The sequence below is a fragment of the Chiloscyllium punctatum genome, chromosome 15 (assembly GCF_047496795.1).
Source record: "Chiloscyllium punctatum isolate Juve2018m chromosome 15, sChiPun1.3, whole genome shotgun sequence".
Taxonomy (NCBI): Eukaryota; Metazoa; Chordata; class Chondrichthyes; order Orectolobiformes; family Hemiscylliidae; genus Chiloscyllium; species Chiloscyllium punctatum.
The window spans coordinates 243837-259022 of record NC_092753.1 but is presented as its reverse complement, the minus strand read 5'-3'; the positions used below and the strand labels follow the sequence as shown (position 1 = coordinate 259022).

The window sequence follows — 15186 nt, the reverse complement described above, 5'->3', positions numbered from 1 at the left end:
GGGGAAAGCAAAATCAAATGGAAAGTTTATATTTGTGTCAAAAAGGGCCCATTACAATTGAAGATGGCAACATCTTCAATTGTAATGGGCACATTGAGCAGTGGTAGCGGTTCATTCAGCCAGTTTGCTCATGCTCATGTAGCAGACAGAGGAAACACCACTGTCACCACCATAACGGTTGTATTTGGTTTTACCAGGTCACCTGCACCTCTGACCACCCCCACTCACGAACATGGCACAGTCTCTTGCAAATTCAAGAAATTTGTCTACTATGGACATGATGGGTGATACGGTGGCTCAGTGGTTAGCACTGTTGCCTCACAGTGCCAGGGAGCCCCAGTTCGATTCCAACCTTGGGTGACTGTGGAGTTTGCACATTCTCCCTGTGTCTCTCTGGGTTTCCTCCAGGTGCTCCGGTTTCCTCCCACAATCCAAAGATGTGCAGGTCAGGTGAATTGGTCATGCTAAATTGCCCACAGTGTTCAGGGATATGTGCGGTGCATTAGTCAGGGGCAAATGTAGAGTAGTAGGACAGTGGAATGGGTCTGGGAGGGTTACTCTTCAGAGGGTCGGTGTGGACTTGTTAGGCCTAATGGCCTGTTTCCAACTGTAGAGATTCTAAATCACTTTAGCACCTCCAATAACAATCCAGAGTACTTCGTAAAAATGAAAAGGTCCTATTCTGCAGTTAATGGATGCTTAACCTTGCTGGCGTGGGGCTCATCTCACAGCCAAACACCTGTTGTTGGCAGGCAGAGTAAATAGCAAAGAGGAGGCCTGCATATACATTGTGCAAACTTGGAATCCTAATGTTATATCAGCCATGAACTATGCAACAACGAGGATGGCTCTGATTCAAATCCTTTCAGCAGGGAACCTACTTTTGTGCATTCTCAAATAATACCATGCAGGTAGTGCAGATAGTAGTCAATGGTGCAACCTGCTTCTAGGAATGATGATCAGTCTTCATTCAATGCAGATCTAGACAAACATATGATTTAGAAACAGGAGTAGGTCACTGAGTCACTTGAGTCGACTCCACCATTCAGTGAAATCATTGCTGGCCAATTACTCCATATTCCCACCTGCATCCAATAACCTTTTGCCCCTTTGCTTATCAAGAGTCATCACCCTCTGCTGTAAAATCATTCACCCGTTTGCTTTCCACTCTCTTTTGTGGAAGACAGTTCCCAAGACTCACGAACCATTGTGGAAAAAAAATGTTCTCTTCATTTCTCTCTCAAATAGACAGCCCTTATTTTGAAACAGTGACTCCTAGTTCCAGATTCTCCAACAAACACAAATATTGTCTCCACCTTAGCCTGGTCAAGAGCACTCAGGATATTCTACATTTCAACCAAGGCTTCTTGTTTTCTTATAAACACAAGGAAATACCAGCTTAATCTGCTCAAGTTTTCCTCATAAGGCAGCCCCACCCATTTCAACTATTAGTCCAGCCCCCAAGTATCTGAAACACAAACAGATATGGCTGGAAAATTTCAGCAGGTCTGGCAGCATCTGTGGAGAGAAATCAGAGTTAATGAAGATTTAAAATCGAGTGTGGTGGGTTTTCGGGCCTAGTTTTGGTTCAGGCACATTCTTCTCACAATGAGCCAACAGCCACCCATTCTGGGAAAGCCTCCTGCTGTTATCACAGAGGGGAAAAGGGAGCACAGTTTCTGATTGGTCGGTGCTGGTCAGGTGCTAGTTCACGTTGCCTGCCACCTCAACACACCACCCTGTTTCTTAGCCAACATCTCTGTCTCAGGCTTGTTGCAGTGCTCCAGCAAAGCTCTACACAAAGCTGAAAGAATAGCATCTCATTTTCAGCTTGGAAACCCTGCAGCCTTCCAGAGTTCAACAATATTATTACTTTCCTTCACACCCACATGCCAGGTCTTGTCATTATACGAGCTGCTACCGCACACAACTCATTGTCAGCTGCTAATTATCTCCAGTAGCAGCTATTCATTCCTCCAGACTGACTTTTAAACATTCCTGTCCAACTGTTTTTCTCTCTCTTATGAATCAAACTCCACCTATTGGTTACTCTCTCCCCTTCCCATCATCCCATGTTCTGTTAAAAAAAACTATCCTTTTTCTGGCTAACATCTGTTCTGAAGAAGTCCAACTGAACCCTGAAATGTTAACTCTGATTTTTCTTCACAGACACTACCAGAGCTGCTGAGATTTTCTGGCAATTTCTGCTTTTGTTTCAGATTTCCAGCGTTCACAGTTCTTTCGGCTTTTTGTCCAATTATATGAACACGTGCCACATGTCGCTGTTTGTGAGATTTTAGCACATACAAACTGTGTCTGCTGTTCTTGCCCATAGTACAACTACACCCCCAAAATTACTGGATTAGTTATGGAGCACTTGGGAAAGCCCGAGACAATAACAAATGCTAAATCAATATAATATTGTTTGCCTGTTTAAATGTTGCCTGAATTACTCACTGTTTTTCAGGAAATCCCAGAATACACACTCTACGGTAAGATTATCCTGTAATTACAGAACATATTGTTAATAATTAATCTTTTAGTAATTAAATAAAAGGTACCGTGTATTTGGTTTATACAGAGTTAAACATGCATAACATTGTACAATTTTTCCATTGGGCATATTGGGAAAAGAGACAAATGGATGCCATATGATTTCTGGCTGAATTGATGCGATCTGATACCTGCCTTAGATTGATATTTGCCATTTTTCTTGCCACCTTATATTTTGCAGGCATGGTCAACAACATGTCAGCTAATGCCTCTCAGCCATTTCAATAGGCCCCCTAGGAAAATTCATACCCAGCCATCCATGGTGTATATATTCCTCCTGTTTAAGCTCTCTTATTTTATTTGTCCACATTAAACTCCCTTAGCTATTAATCCACCTAGAACATAACCACATAACCTACCATCTTGTAGCAATTTGGGGTGGCATGGTAGCTCAGTGGTTAGCACTGCTGCCTCACAATGTGAGGGACCCAGGTTCAATTCGCAGCCATGGGTGACTGTCTGTGTGGAGTTTGCACATTCTCTCCGTGTCTGCGTGGGTTTGCTTTGGTTTCCTCCCACAGTCCAAACATATTCAGGTTAGATCAACTGGCTGTGCTAAATTGCTTACAGTGTTCAGAGATATGTAGGTTAGGTGCATTAGTTAGGGTAATTGGTCTGGGTGAGTTACTCTTCAGAGGGTTGGTGTGGACATGGGCTGAATGGCCTGTTCCGCACTGTATGGATTCTTAAAAAATGTCTTATAGCCACTAATAAGCTTTCTTAATTTAATATTTGAATCATATCCCTCACAACTGAAAGCAAATGATCACATTGTACTGACTAGCAATATAATGTCTGGCATTTGTGTGAATTGAACAGGAGCTCCGGATTTCAGTTATACCTGAGCGAGCTGAAGATTCTTGAATGTGATTTTGACTGGATCCGCCAAGTCACTGATGCTGATATTTGCATTAACACTGGATGCAATGATGTGACTATTCAACATAGATGTGTTGGTAATGTTGAAATCCTGAAACGAAAAAAACGTATTTGTTCAAAACCAGAAGAACAGTAAACCTAATCAGAAAAAATAGATGCATTGCTCCCCGATCAATTACAAAAAAATAGGTGAAGGAATCTTGGACAATCTGCCACTAACAATCAATTTTGTACAGTTTCAGAAAGGGCATTGGATTGGCAGGGCAAATGTGACAAGAAGTAAGGTACTATGAGTAATGGCTTGACTTGTACACTTCTGGAATATTGTGCACAATTTTGGTCTCCCTGCTATTGGAAGAATGTTGTGAAACTTGAAAGGGTTCAGAAAAGATCTACAAGGATGTTGCCGGGGTTGGAGAGTTTGAGATAGAAGGGGAGGCTGAATAGACTTTGGCTGTTTTCCCTGGAATGTTGGAGGCTGAGGCGTGACCTTATAGAGGTTTATAAAATCATATGGGGCATGGATAGGATAAATAGACAAAGTCTTTTCCCTGGGGTGGGGGAGTCCAGAGCTAAAGGACAGAAGATTTAGGGTGAGAGGGGAAAGATTTAAAGGGACCTATGGCGCAACTGTTTTACGCAAAGAGTGGTGTGTGTATGAAATGAGGTGTGGAGGCTGGTACATTTGCAACATTTAAAAGGCATCTGAATGGGTAACATGAATAGGAAGGGTTTAAAGGAATATGGACCATGTGTTGGCAAATAGGACTAAATTTATTTAGGATATTTGGTCAGCATGGACGAGTTGAACCCAAGGGTCTGTTTTCTCTATGACTCTATAATAATTTCTTAGGTCTTACGCAATACCATGTAGTGCCATTCCAATGGTGAAAGACTCCAGGAAATTCAGGGACTTTGAAATGTCTGTTCCCAATTCTTTCTCATTCTTAATTTTAATGTGACGCTCTTGAGGATGCAGTATGGTCTAGTGTATACAAAAATGTTTAACAAAATCAACAAATAGAAAGATACCTGGAACAATGTTGGTTTCTCATGGAAAGAGAATTGAATTCTTGAAACGCTATCCAGCTCCTCTGAAGAGAGATTCTTGAATAGGGAGGATGGAAGTTCAATCATTGCAAAACCTGCCTGAGGTGATCCTTCATCTAGAGAGTCCTGAAGGAAAAGAGAGTGTGGATACACAGAATGTCGAGAGATAAATTCTTTGTTTCCTTTTAACAAAATGCTGAAGGAGGGAAACAGGACATCCTCAGTTTCCTTTGGGGCTATTGGATTGTCTCAATGTAGTAAATACAGGAAGATCAGGTAGGGAGGAGCACATGGAGGCTGTACCATGTTCAACCTGCCTCATCTCCAAAATCCTCATCCCCAAATCCCTTCTATGTTGTAATATTATGGGAAGCTGGGTTGAACTGAGTCCCTGATGTTGTCCCACCAGTCGAGGGTTTTACCAAAGACAGGACTGGCTAGTGACAAGTATCCTGCCATAGAAAAGCAGGAAGTGGGTTTATACTCATATGTTTAACTTGTACTACTCTGAAGAAGAGTCATGCCGGACACTGAGGACTGCAGATGCTGGAGATCAGAGTCGAAGAGTGTGCTGCTGGAAAAGCACAGCTGGTCAGGCAGCATCCAACAAATAGGAGAATCAACATTTCGGGCATAAGCCTTTCATCAGGATTCCTGATAAGTGGCTTGTGCCTGAAACATCGATTTTCCTGCTCCTTGGATACTGCCTGACCAGCTGAGCTTTTCCAATGCCACACCCTTTGACTCATGCTGGACACGAAATGTTAACTCTCTTTCTCTCTCTACAAACACTGCCAGCGTTTTCCCAGCATTCTCTGTGATGATTACATATGGCAGTATTTGGAATTGTGTAACTAGCAGAATGACAGCCCTCCTCCTGTCAGCTGAGTGCAAGTGGCACCTCAGCGTGAGCCAGGGGAGAAGAGGCTGGTGCTATTTTTATGCAAAGGTTGGCAGGGAGCAGGAAGACAGCTCCTTCAGTGATTTGCTTGAAGGGTTTCTCCTATCAGGGCAATATGACAGCTTTTATTTTTAAACAGAAGTTTCGTCAGCCTCTGTCCAGTACCTTTGCATGCCTCAGTAGCCGAGAGTACACCTAATGGAATTCCTGAGTTGGCTGAACTCCAAGATATAATACCAACCAGCTCCAGATAAAGGACAACATCAAAATACGTTATTGCTAAAATAGATGTTAATGCTATTATAGGACCTCATCAATTTGCAGTGCAACTCTAACAGGGGGTAGGTAAAGTGACACTGTTGTCTTAATGACCTTACAATTAGCCCACTAGTAGCTCCTCTTTATCACTTCTTTATTACGCCCAGCTTTATCACGTGACTGAAATCCCTGCTTGTTGAATTGTTTGCTACTCCCATTCTCTGATTCTCAGTCACTTCCAGAGGGACAGCAGGATTCCAGACCAAGTTAGGCTTACGCCTGAAACGTCGATTCTCCTGCTCCTCGGATGCTGCCTGACCTGCTGTGCTTTTCCAGCACCACACTCTCGACTCTGCATTAGAATGTGCCTTGAAACCTCCTTCTCTATCTCCAAGTTGTTAGCTGGAAAGAGACCTGCTCTTTGCCTGCAGGAAGGAAATAGTATTGGCTCCAACTCACAGAGAAAACTGTTATTGGACACGAACATCCAGGAAGTTGTAACTCACATGAACTGATTCCTTTCATACTAAATCTTGTAATTTATTAATTTATTACCACTCCTGTCCTGCTTTCCTTGTTTTTAGTCAGAAGACACATGACACCACATTACAGTCCAGTAGGTTTACTTAATATCAGAAGCTCTCAGGTTAGAGCAGCACTATTCTTAATTTTATCTTAAAATACTGTAATGTGGGTTCATTTCAAAAATTTGAATCCACAAATCAGGGTACGGGGAACATCTTTTGGCCTACCTCTGTAAAGAATGGGAGTAACTACTTCACTGGCTGGGGGGTTAAGAGAGGAAAAGTAATCATATTATAAATTCAACCCATTTCCCCCCTTTGTCTCCTACTGGGAGTCTAGAACCTACATGAATAGCACAAGGAACTGTGCAGCCTCTTAACTGAGTATAGAGGAACCTCGATTATCCAGCATCCCATTATCCGAGTTTCGGATTATCTGGAGAAGATCGCAAGGTTCTGATGCTTGACTAAACTGTGTTATCCGGCATTTGATTATCCAAAGGTTCGACTATCTGAACAAACTACTCTCCCCCCATGCCATTTGGATAGTCAAGGTTCCTCAGTAGAATAGTTCAGGAATGAGAAGAGTGTGAACCGAAATATTAGAAGATTTAATGCAAATTTATGTCCCCCACAGAAATTGAAAGATAAATAGAAGATTGAATTAAAAGAATAAGTTGAAAGGGATAGCAAGAGAAAGTAAAATAGCACTTTTAATTATTTAAAATCTCTAACGATAATTACCCCGTAAATACTAGTGTAAAAGTTGAATTTTTTAGACTATTTGTTAAGGCTAAATTTATGGGGTTGACTATTACTTGGATACTATTTTTGAGGGGCTGAAATTCATGCTACAGTCCAAAATACCATATCATTAGAAGAAGCCCAATGGACTTCAAAACAAATTTAAAAAAACACAACGAAATATGGTGATTTCACAAGTGCTACAGGGGAACTGACCCCCACTGAGCAGCTCACAAAGGGACGTTGTCACCTGACTTGGATCTGATGCATCTTTAACTTTCACAGCAAATTCTTCCATTTCCTTCCATTTCTTCTTATCTACTGCTGTTTTACTTTTTCAAAATAACATTTTAAGCTTTCATTTCTGATTAAAAGAAAGTTATCAGACGTTTGACTCTTAAAGTCTCACTGTAGCCATGAGAAATAGTCAACAGCTGCATGGTAGTTCTAGTGAAGGAAATGCATATGGTCCTAACTTATATAGAAAATGATGGTGTGATAAACTTTGTATCACACTAGTTATACTAATTATAGTGCTTATCCGATAATGAACTTAAGAAATCCGTAGCCTAATACTGGTGTTAATTGTACATCAGAACACCTAATAGATGAGAAAAAGAATTCATTCCCTCAGTGTCACACTTATGCATACCTTGACTCATATATATTGATAGAACATAGAACATAGAAGAATACAGCGCAGTACAGGCCCTTCGGCCCTCGATGTTGCGCCGATCAAAGCCCACCTAACCTACACTAACCCACTATCCTCCATATACCTATCCAATGCCCGCTTAAATACCCATAAGGAGGGAGAGTCCACCACTGCTACTGGCAGGGCATTCCATGAACTTACGACTCGCTGAGTGAAGAACCTACCCCTAACATCAGTCCTATATCTACCCCCCCTTAATTTAAAGCTATGCCCCCTTGTAATAGCTGACTCCATACGTGGAAAAAGGTTCTCACTGTCAACCCTATCTAACCCCCTAATCATCTTGTACACCTCTATCAAGTCACCCCTAAACCTTCTTTTCTCCAATGAAAACAACCCCAAGTGCCTCAGCCTTTCCTCATAGAATCTTCCTTCCATACCAGGCAACATCCTGGTAAACTTCCTCTGCACCCGTTCCAGTGCCTCCACATCCTTCCTATAGTATGGTGACCAAAACTGCATACAATATTCCAGATGCGGCCGCACCAGAGTCTTATACAACTGCAGCATGACCTCAGGACTCCGGAATTCAATTCCTCTACCAATAAAAGCCAGTACGCCATATGCCTTCTTCACTGCACTATTTACCTGGGTGGCAACTTTCAGTGATCTGTGTACATGGACACCAAGATCCTTCTGCTCTTCCACACTACCAAGTATCCGACAATTAGCTCAGTACCCCATCTTTTTGTTACTCTTACCAAAGTGAATCACCTCACACTTAGCTACATTGAACTCCATTTGCCACCTTTCTGCCCAGCTCTGCAGCTTCTCTATATCCCGCTGTAACCTGCCACATCCTTCCTCACTGTCTACAACTCCTCCGACTTTCGTATCATCCGCAAACTTGCTCACCCAACCTTCTAACCCTTCCTCCAGGTCATTTATAAAAATGACAAACAGCAATGGTCCCAAAACAGATCCTTGCGGAACACCGCTAGTGACGGCACTCCAAGATGAACCTTTGCCATCAACTACTACCCTCTGTCTTCTTCCAGCCAGCCAATTCCTAATCCAAACCTCCAACTCACCCTCAATGCCATACCTCTGTATTTTCTGCAGTAGCCTACCATGGGGGACCTTATCAAACGCCTTACTAAAATCCATATATACCACATCTACCACTTTCCCCTCATCTACCTCCTTAGTCACCTTCTCAAAGAATTCAATAAGGTTTGTGAGGCACGAACTGCCCTTCACAAAACCATGCTGACTATCCTTGATCATATTATTCTTATCCAGATGTGCATAAATCCTATCCCTTACAATTCTCTCTAAGACTTTGCCCACAACAGAAGTGAGACTCACTGGCCTATAGTTACTAGGATTATCCCTACTCCCCTTCTTGAACAAGGGAACCACGTTTGCTAGCCTCCAGTCCTCTGGCACTACTCCTGTAGACAAAGAGGACACAAAAATCAAGGCCAATGGCTCTGCAATCTCCTCCCTTGCTTCCCAGAGAATCCTAGGATAAATGCCATCAGGCCCAGGGGACTTATCTATTTTCACCCTTGCCAGAATTTCCAACACCTCTTCTCTACATATCTCAAAGCCATCCATTCTACTTATTCGTGCCTCAGTATTCATATCGACAACAATGTCCTGTTCCTGAGTGAATACTGACGAAAAATATTCATTCAGTGCCTCCCCAATCTCTTCAGCCTCCACACGCAACTTCCCATTACTATCCTTGATTGGACCTATTCCTACCCTAGTCATTCTTTTATTCCTAAAAGAATCTGTTATCTGTGAAGAACTAGGGCTGACTTTTACGAGACATATGGAAAATTCCTGATATTTTGGCCAAAACTAGGGGGTTGATGTTTACATGAGATCGATTTTTACTTGAGTATATACAGTAAAATCTGAAAGATTTTTCCACACCTCAAAGTTAATTTTCAGTCCCGGAGAGGGCAGTTTCGTAATAAATACATTGTTGAAAGGAGATTTACAATGATACATACACACTCTAACATTTGTGAACAAGGTTAGCATGCAATTGAGATAAGTATAAGAACCTCTCCACCCTTCAAGCTCTCTGTCTTTATTCCTGATGAAGGGCTTTTGCCCGAAACGTCGATTTTACTGCTCCTTGGATGCTGCCTGAACTGCTGTGCTCTTTCAGCACCACTAATCCAGAATCTGGTTTCCAGCATCTGCAGTCATTGTTTTTACCTAAGTATAAGAACGTCATGCCATTCAATGTATTTGTTAATGATAACAAACATTGTTAACCTCACTGTCATTACTGCAGAACCCAGCCAGATAGGTTTGGAACAACCGCATTGATAAACAGAGTGGAAAGATTGGGTCTGTTGTACCTGCAGGTTGGTAATGTTGCTGATGCTGAAGTCTGCCCCGCCGAAGGCAGTAGCATTGATTTTGTTCACAGCCAGAGCCAAGAAAGGGGAGGTGATGTTTATTGACTCAGTTGAAAATTGCAGCTTCTCGCCAATTCTGTCCACAATATCCAATATCCTAATTTTTAAAATAAAGCACAATCAATAACTAGAAGTACGGTTTATCGTGTAAGAATAACATAGGGAGAAAGGTATGGAGGTAGATGTTCATGCATCTTATTATGAGTACAGACACCCACACAAGAAAGGTCCTTTTGTTCTTCTGTTTAAGTACTGTTTCTGGGCAAGTTACTGGATTTCACTGTACTTTGTTAACATCTAGAAAAAGGCAGAGAACTGTTCACTAGTAAGACTAATTTAGGGTCTGTTCTAATGTACCAATCCAAGGAAGCTTGGCTCTGTGCATCCTCTCTCTCAATAAGTTTGATCAATAACATCAAACAAAAGAGAAGTAATGGGCCATACATTGCTCCTCCATCACTCAGTAAGATCATAGCTTTGACATCAATCCACTTTCCCACCCTTTGCAAACACCCCTTTTAGGGTCCAAACTCTATCAAACTCTATTTTGAAGTTATTCTTTGACTAAACATGCCCAGTCCTCTCCGTTTAAAGAAAAAACAGGAGGCAGTGAGTCTTTTAGAGATGATTTAGTCATTGAGTTGGTTCAAGACTGAGACAGACCGATTTCTATGCATTTGAAAATGTTGAAGGATATGACAGCGCAGGAAAAAAAGTAGATTGGTCATGATCCCATTAAATGATCGGCTCAAAGGGCTGAATTGTCCATTTCTGCTCCAGTGTTTTATGTTTTTGTGTAATAGTCCACTGTCAAACACATCCTACATTAGAAAGTCAAACAGGTCACAAAGATGAGACAGTTACTCTGGTAGGTATGATAATGGATAAGGATTCATTAAGCAAACAAGTGACTGCATCAGAAATAAAAACAAGTTGCTGGAAAAGCTCAGCAGGTCTGGCAGCATCTACGTAGAGAAATCAGAGTTAACATTTTGGGTCCAGTGACCCTTCCTTAGAATCCCAGTTCTGCGATCACCAAACCCAAAACATTAACTCTGATTTCTCTCCATAGATGCTACCAGACGTGCTGAGCTTTTCCAGCAACTTCTGTTTTTGTTTTTCATTGACAGCATCTTTCGGTTTTAATTTAGGAGGTAACTGCATCAAATCTTCTTCACGCAGTTCAGTCAATACAAAGGAAGAATGTTGACCTTCCACAATGGTAAGGTTGGGAATAGTGGGGATTTCCATTTGTTATAAACTGTGAAACCCAACCAATCATGAAAATGCTGATGTCTGGTCTAAATGTTACACACTTGGGTGCCTGAGCAACCAACTCTGCAAAGCAGATCACAAATTATGCTAATGAGGTTCAATTTCTCATATTTTAACAACCACTTGAATTTAACATCTGCAGGCTGAGTTTCCCAGAGTTAAAGGGAGGCAAACACTCCAGTACTCTGTGCAAGTGCTTTTCCAGCACTGCTTATGGGGTGAGAGAAGCAAAGGGTTTTCTTTGCCCCTCAATCAAACATGCTGCAATTCTTCCAACTTCTACCATTTAATAATCCTTTGTTCCTATGTTCAACTCCCTCAATTTCTATTGATTCTTGATCTTTTCAAGAGCTGGTGTTTTCTCCGTGTGCTTTCCTGATCAATAGCCAGATGGGAAACAGAGTTAAGAAATTTTAATTTAAAAATCACCAGGATTTTGCCTTCCCAGACACACTTCCGGGCCATAGACACACTCCTAGGTCCCTCCCTACCTCCCCATAAATATTATGGTCATCGACTGTGAAGAAAATAAATACTCACTTACAGATCTCTCTTTAATTCCATGACCTTCTTCAAATTCAACTACCCTCCTGAAGGATATTCTGGTCTCTTTTTTCAATCTGACATCACTTGCTCTACCGTTGATGCTTATGTCTTGAGTTGTCTAAGACCTATGCTCTGTACTTTATTCCATAAGTCTCCCCGTTCTGTGTTCCTTTCACCACCCTTAAATGCTCCTTAAAACCTACCCCTTTGATGAGCTTTTGCTCACCTGTCCTAATAACCCCTTAAATAAGTGCAAATTGTATAGATATGGTCCTGGAAAGTATATTAGCAATTGAAAAATAAACAAAATGGCTGCATTACTGAATGTGTTCTGTCAAATTAACTTACTGATTGGAAGATGAGGCAACAGCATCAAGTGAAGCATTGATGAGGTTGCTTATCGTGTTAATAAGTGTTACTGCCAGCCCCTCATTTATGCTTTCCTGTTGCAATATTTTCTCCAGTTGGCTCACAATTAAAGCAACAGCACTTGCATCTGTAGGACTAATCATGAGTGGATTTTCTGAAATGACAAAGACAATGGAATGATGATGGAATATTATAGCTTCTTTCATAGCATTTCTCTTGGCTAATCTAAAAGTCTTCATTCTCAGACATCAAACGATTAAGATTTACAATGTTTTCAAGAGAACTAAGTAGAACAGAAAGACTCCCTCAAAATCTAATCATTTCATAAGTAAGTGTTATTGCTTCAAAATATGACAATGATAAAGATTTCTGAATTTAAAATTCTGAACCTCCAATGGGTTTCTAAAAGCCTGATGACATATAATTTCTACAACTCATTATTTTTTGGGATAAGGCTGATGCTTGCAAGAGGTGATGATTGGGGTGTCAATCAAGTGGGCTGCTTCGTCATGGATGATGCTGAATCTTTTGAGTGTTGGGACTGCAGTCACTTGGGCACATGAAGGGTATATCATCATACTACTGAGCTGTGTCATGTAGGTAGTGGACAGGAGGTAACTCACTCACTCAAATTCCCAGCCTTTGACTTGCTCTTGTCATCGCAGTACTTATAGGGTTTGCCCAGTTATAGGGTTAGATATAACATTCCAGGATTTTAGTTGATGGCAATGCTCTGGCATATCATGGAAGCATGATTTAGATTAGATTACTTACAGTGTGGAAACAGGCCCTTCGGCCCATCAAGTCCATACCGACCTGCTGAAGCGCAACCCACCCATACCCATACATTTACCCCTTCACCTACACTACGGGCAATTTAGCATGGTCAATTCACCTAACCTGCACATCTTTGGACTGTGGGAGGAAACCAGAGCACCCAGAGGAAACCCACGCAGAGATGGGGAGAATGTGCAAACTCCACACAGTCAGTCGCCTGAGGTGGGAATTGAACCCGGATCTCTAGCACTGCGAGGCAGCGGTGCTAACAACTGTGCCGCCCACTAATTAGAACCTTTCTTGTTCGAGATGTTCATTGCATGGGACTTTCAACACCAAATGATATCTACTACTAAGTGAAGAAAAAGCCTGTGAGTTGTTTTGTGTATTGCACTGAAAGGAACTCGACTTATGGATTCACAGTAAGCAGCTGATATTGACTAAACTTTATTTACACCTTCCAACACAGAGGGCTAACATGTGGCAGGGATCTGTGCTGGTGTCTCAGGTTTTCACAATTTAATTCAATGACTGAGACGAGAGGAGTGGGAGTGGGTCCATGTGGTGCAGCAGTGGTGTCCCTACATCTAAGCCACGAGTTCCAAGTTCAAGTCCCACCTTCTCCAGAGGAGTGTAATAACATCTTTAAACAGATTGATTAGAAAATATTTAGATGAGAGCCAGGAGGGTTCTTATGACACAGTGGTAGTGTCCTTACCTCTAGGCTAGATGGTCTGGGTTCAAATCCCAACTGCTCTAGACATGTGGAATAACATCTCTGAGCAGGTTGATTAGGAAATATGCAGATGAGAGGATTGAAGGCATGCTGATTAAACTTGCAGATGACCCAAAGATAAATAGGAGAGAATGCTACAAGGAACACCTAAGGAGATTGCAGATAGAGCATACATTTGTTGGGCAAAGATCTGGCCAGTAGAATCCCACATGACAAAACGTGAGGTTTTTCACTTCAAGAGGAAATATAAAACAGAAAGGTCTCACCAAAATGGAAAACAATTGCAGAATTTTGAAGCACATTGGGATCATGATGTTCTAGTGCACCTGTCACAACAGGTTAGTTTGTAAATACAGCAAGTAATTAAGAAAGCTAATGGAATGCCTTTCTTTATACTGTGAGGAAATGGACATAAAGTTATACTTCAGTTATACAAGGTACTGATGAGACCACACCTTGAACATCGAATACGGTGGTTCATTTAAGGACGGCTAAAAATGTACTGGAGGCAGCTCATAGAAGATATACAATGAGTGGATTATCTTATTTTGATAGGTTGGACAGATTGTGCTTGTTTCCACTGGAGTTTAGAATGAGGGGGTTATTTGATTGAAATGTAAAGGTTGCTGAATGATCTTGCAAGATAGACATTGAAAGGATCCCTCCTGTTGGGGAGTCTGAAATTTGATATCTCCCTTTATGGACAGACTTGGGATTTTATTTTTCTCTCACAAGGTTGAGTGACATTGGAACTCTCTGCCTAAGAAGGCAGTATAGGTCAGAAGGTCATGAAAGATATTTAAGGTGGGGCTAGATTGGGGTGGCATGGTGGCTCAGTGGCTCAGTGGTTAGCACTGCTGCCTAACAGCACAAGGATCCCAGGTTCAATTCCAGCCTCAGACAATTGTCTGTGTTGAGCTTGCACATTCTCCTCATGTCTGCGTGGGTTTCCTCTGGGTGATCTGGTTTCCTCCCACAGTCCAAAGATGTGCAGGTCAGGTGAATTGGTCACACTAAATTGTCCATAGTGTTAGGTGCATTAGTCAGAGGGAAATGGGTTTGGGTGAGTTACTCTTTGGAGGGTCGGTGTGGACTTGTTGGGCTGAAGGGCCTGTTTCCACACTGTAGGGAATCTAACCTAGATTGATTCCCTTGCCTAAGCAGCAGCTAAGGTGTGTGTGTGTGTTGGGGGAGGTGGAAATGTGGACTTGGAAACACAAAGAGATCAGCTGTGATCTCATTGAATGGTGGGGTGACCTGAGGGGCTGAATGGCCTACTCCTATTACTAATTCATGTGTTTCTATAATAGAATGCTCCAGTCTTGTGATAAGCTAAACTCCCCCCACATTTAACAAAAAGCAACCTGTCTATGTAAATTGCTCATGTAAATTTCCAAAAATATAATGGAACAAACAACACCTTAAATTTCAACATTTGCGAATACTTACTTATTGCTGTTATAACATAACCAAAACAT

The 15186-nt window shown here is 41.7% G+C and overlaps 1 protein-coding gene across 19 annotated transcripts in view; it reads right to left on the bottom strand.

Moving 5' to 3' along the window:
• The window catches only part of LOC140485969 (uncharacterized), a 208805-nt gene that overhangs the window by 29230 nt on the left and 164389 nt on the right, over positions 1-15186 (bottom strand). For all 19 annotated transcript variants that reach the window (XM_072584407.1, XM_072584420.1, XM_072584413.1 and 16 more), the window contains 5 exons: positions 12175-12349; positions 9946-10102; positions 4465-4608; positions 3395-3523; positions 2458-2503 (listed from right to left, as the gene is read on the bottom strand). In XM_072584407.1, coding sequence (XP_072440508.1) covers positions 2458-2503; positions 3395-3523; positions 4465-4608; positions 9946-10102; positions 12175-12349 — 651 coding nt within the window. The remainder of the gene's footprint in view (positions 1-2457; positions 2504-3394; positions 3524-4464; positions 4609-9945; positions 10103-12174; positions 12350-15186) is intronic.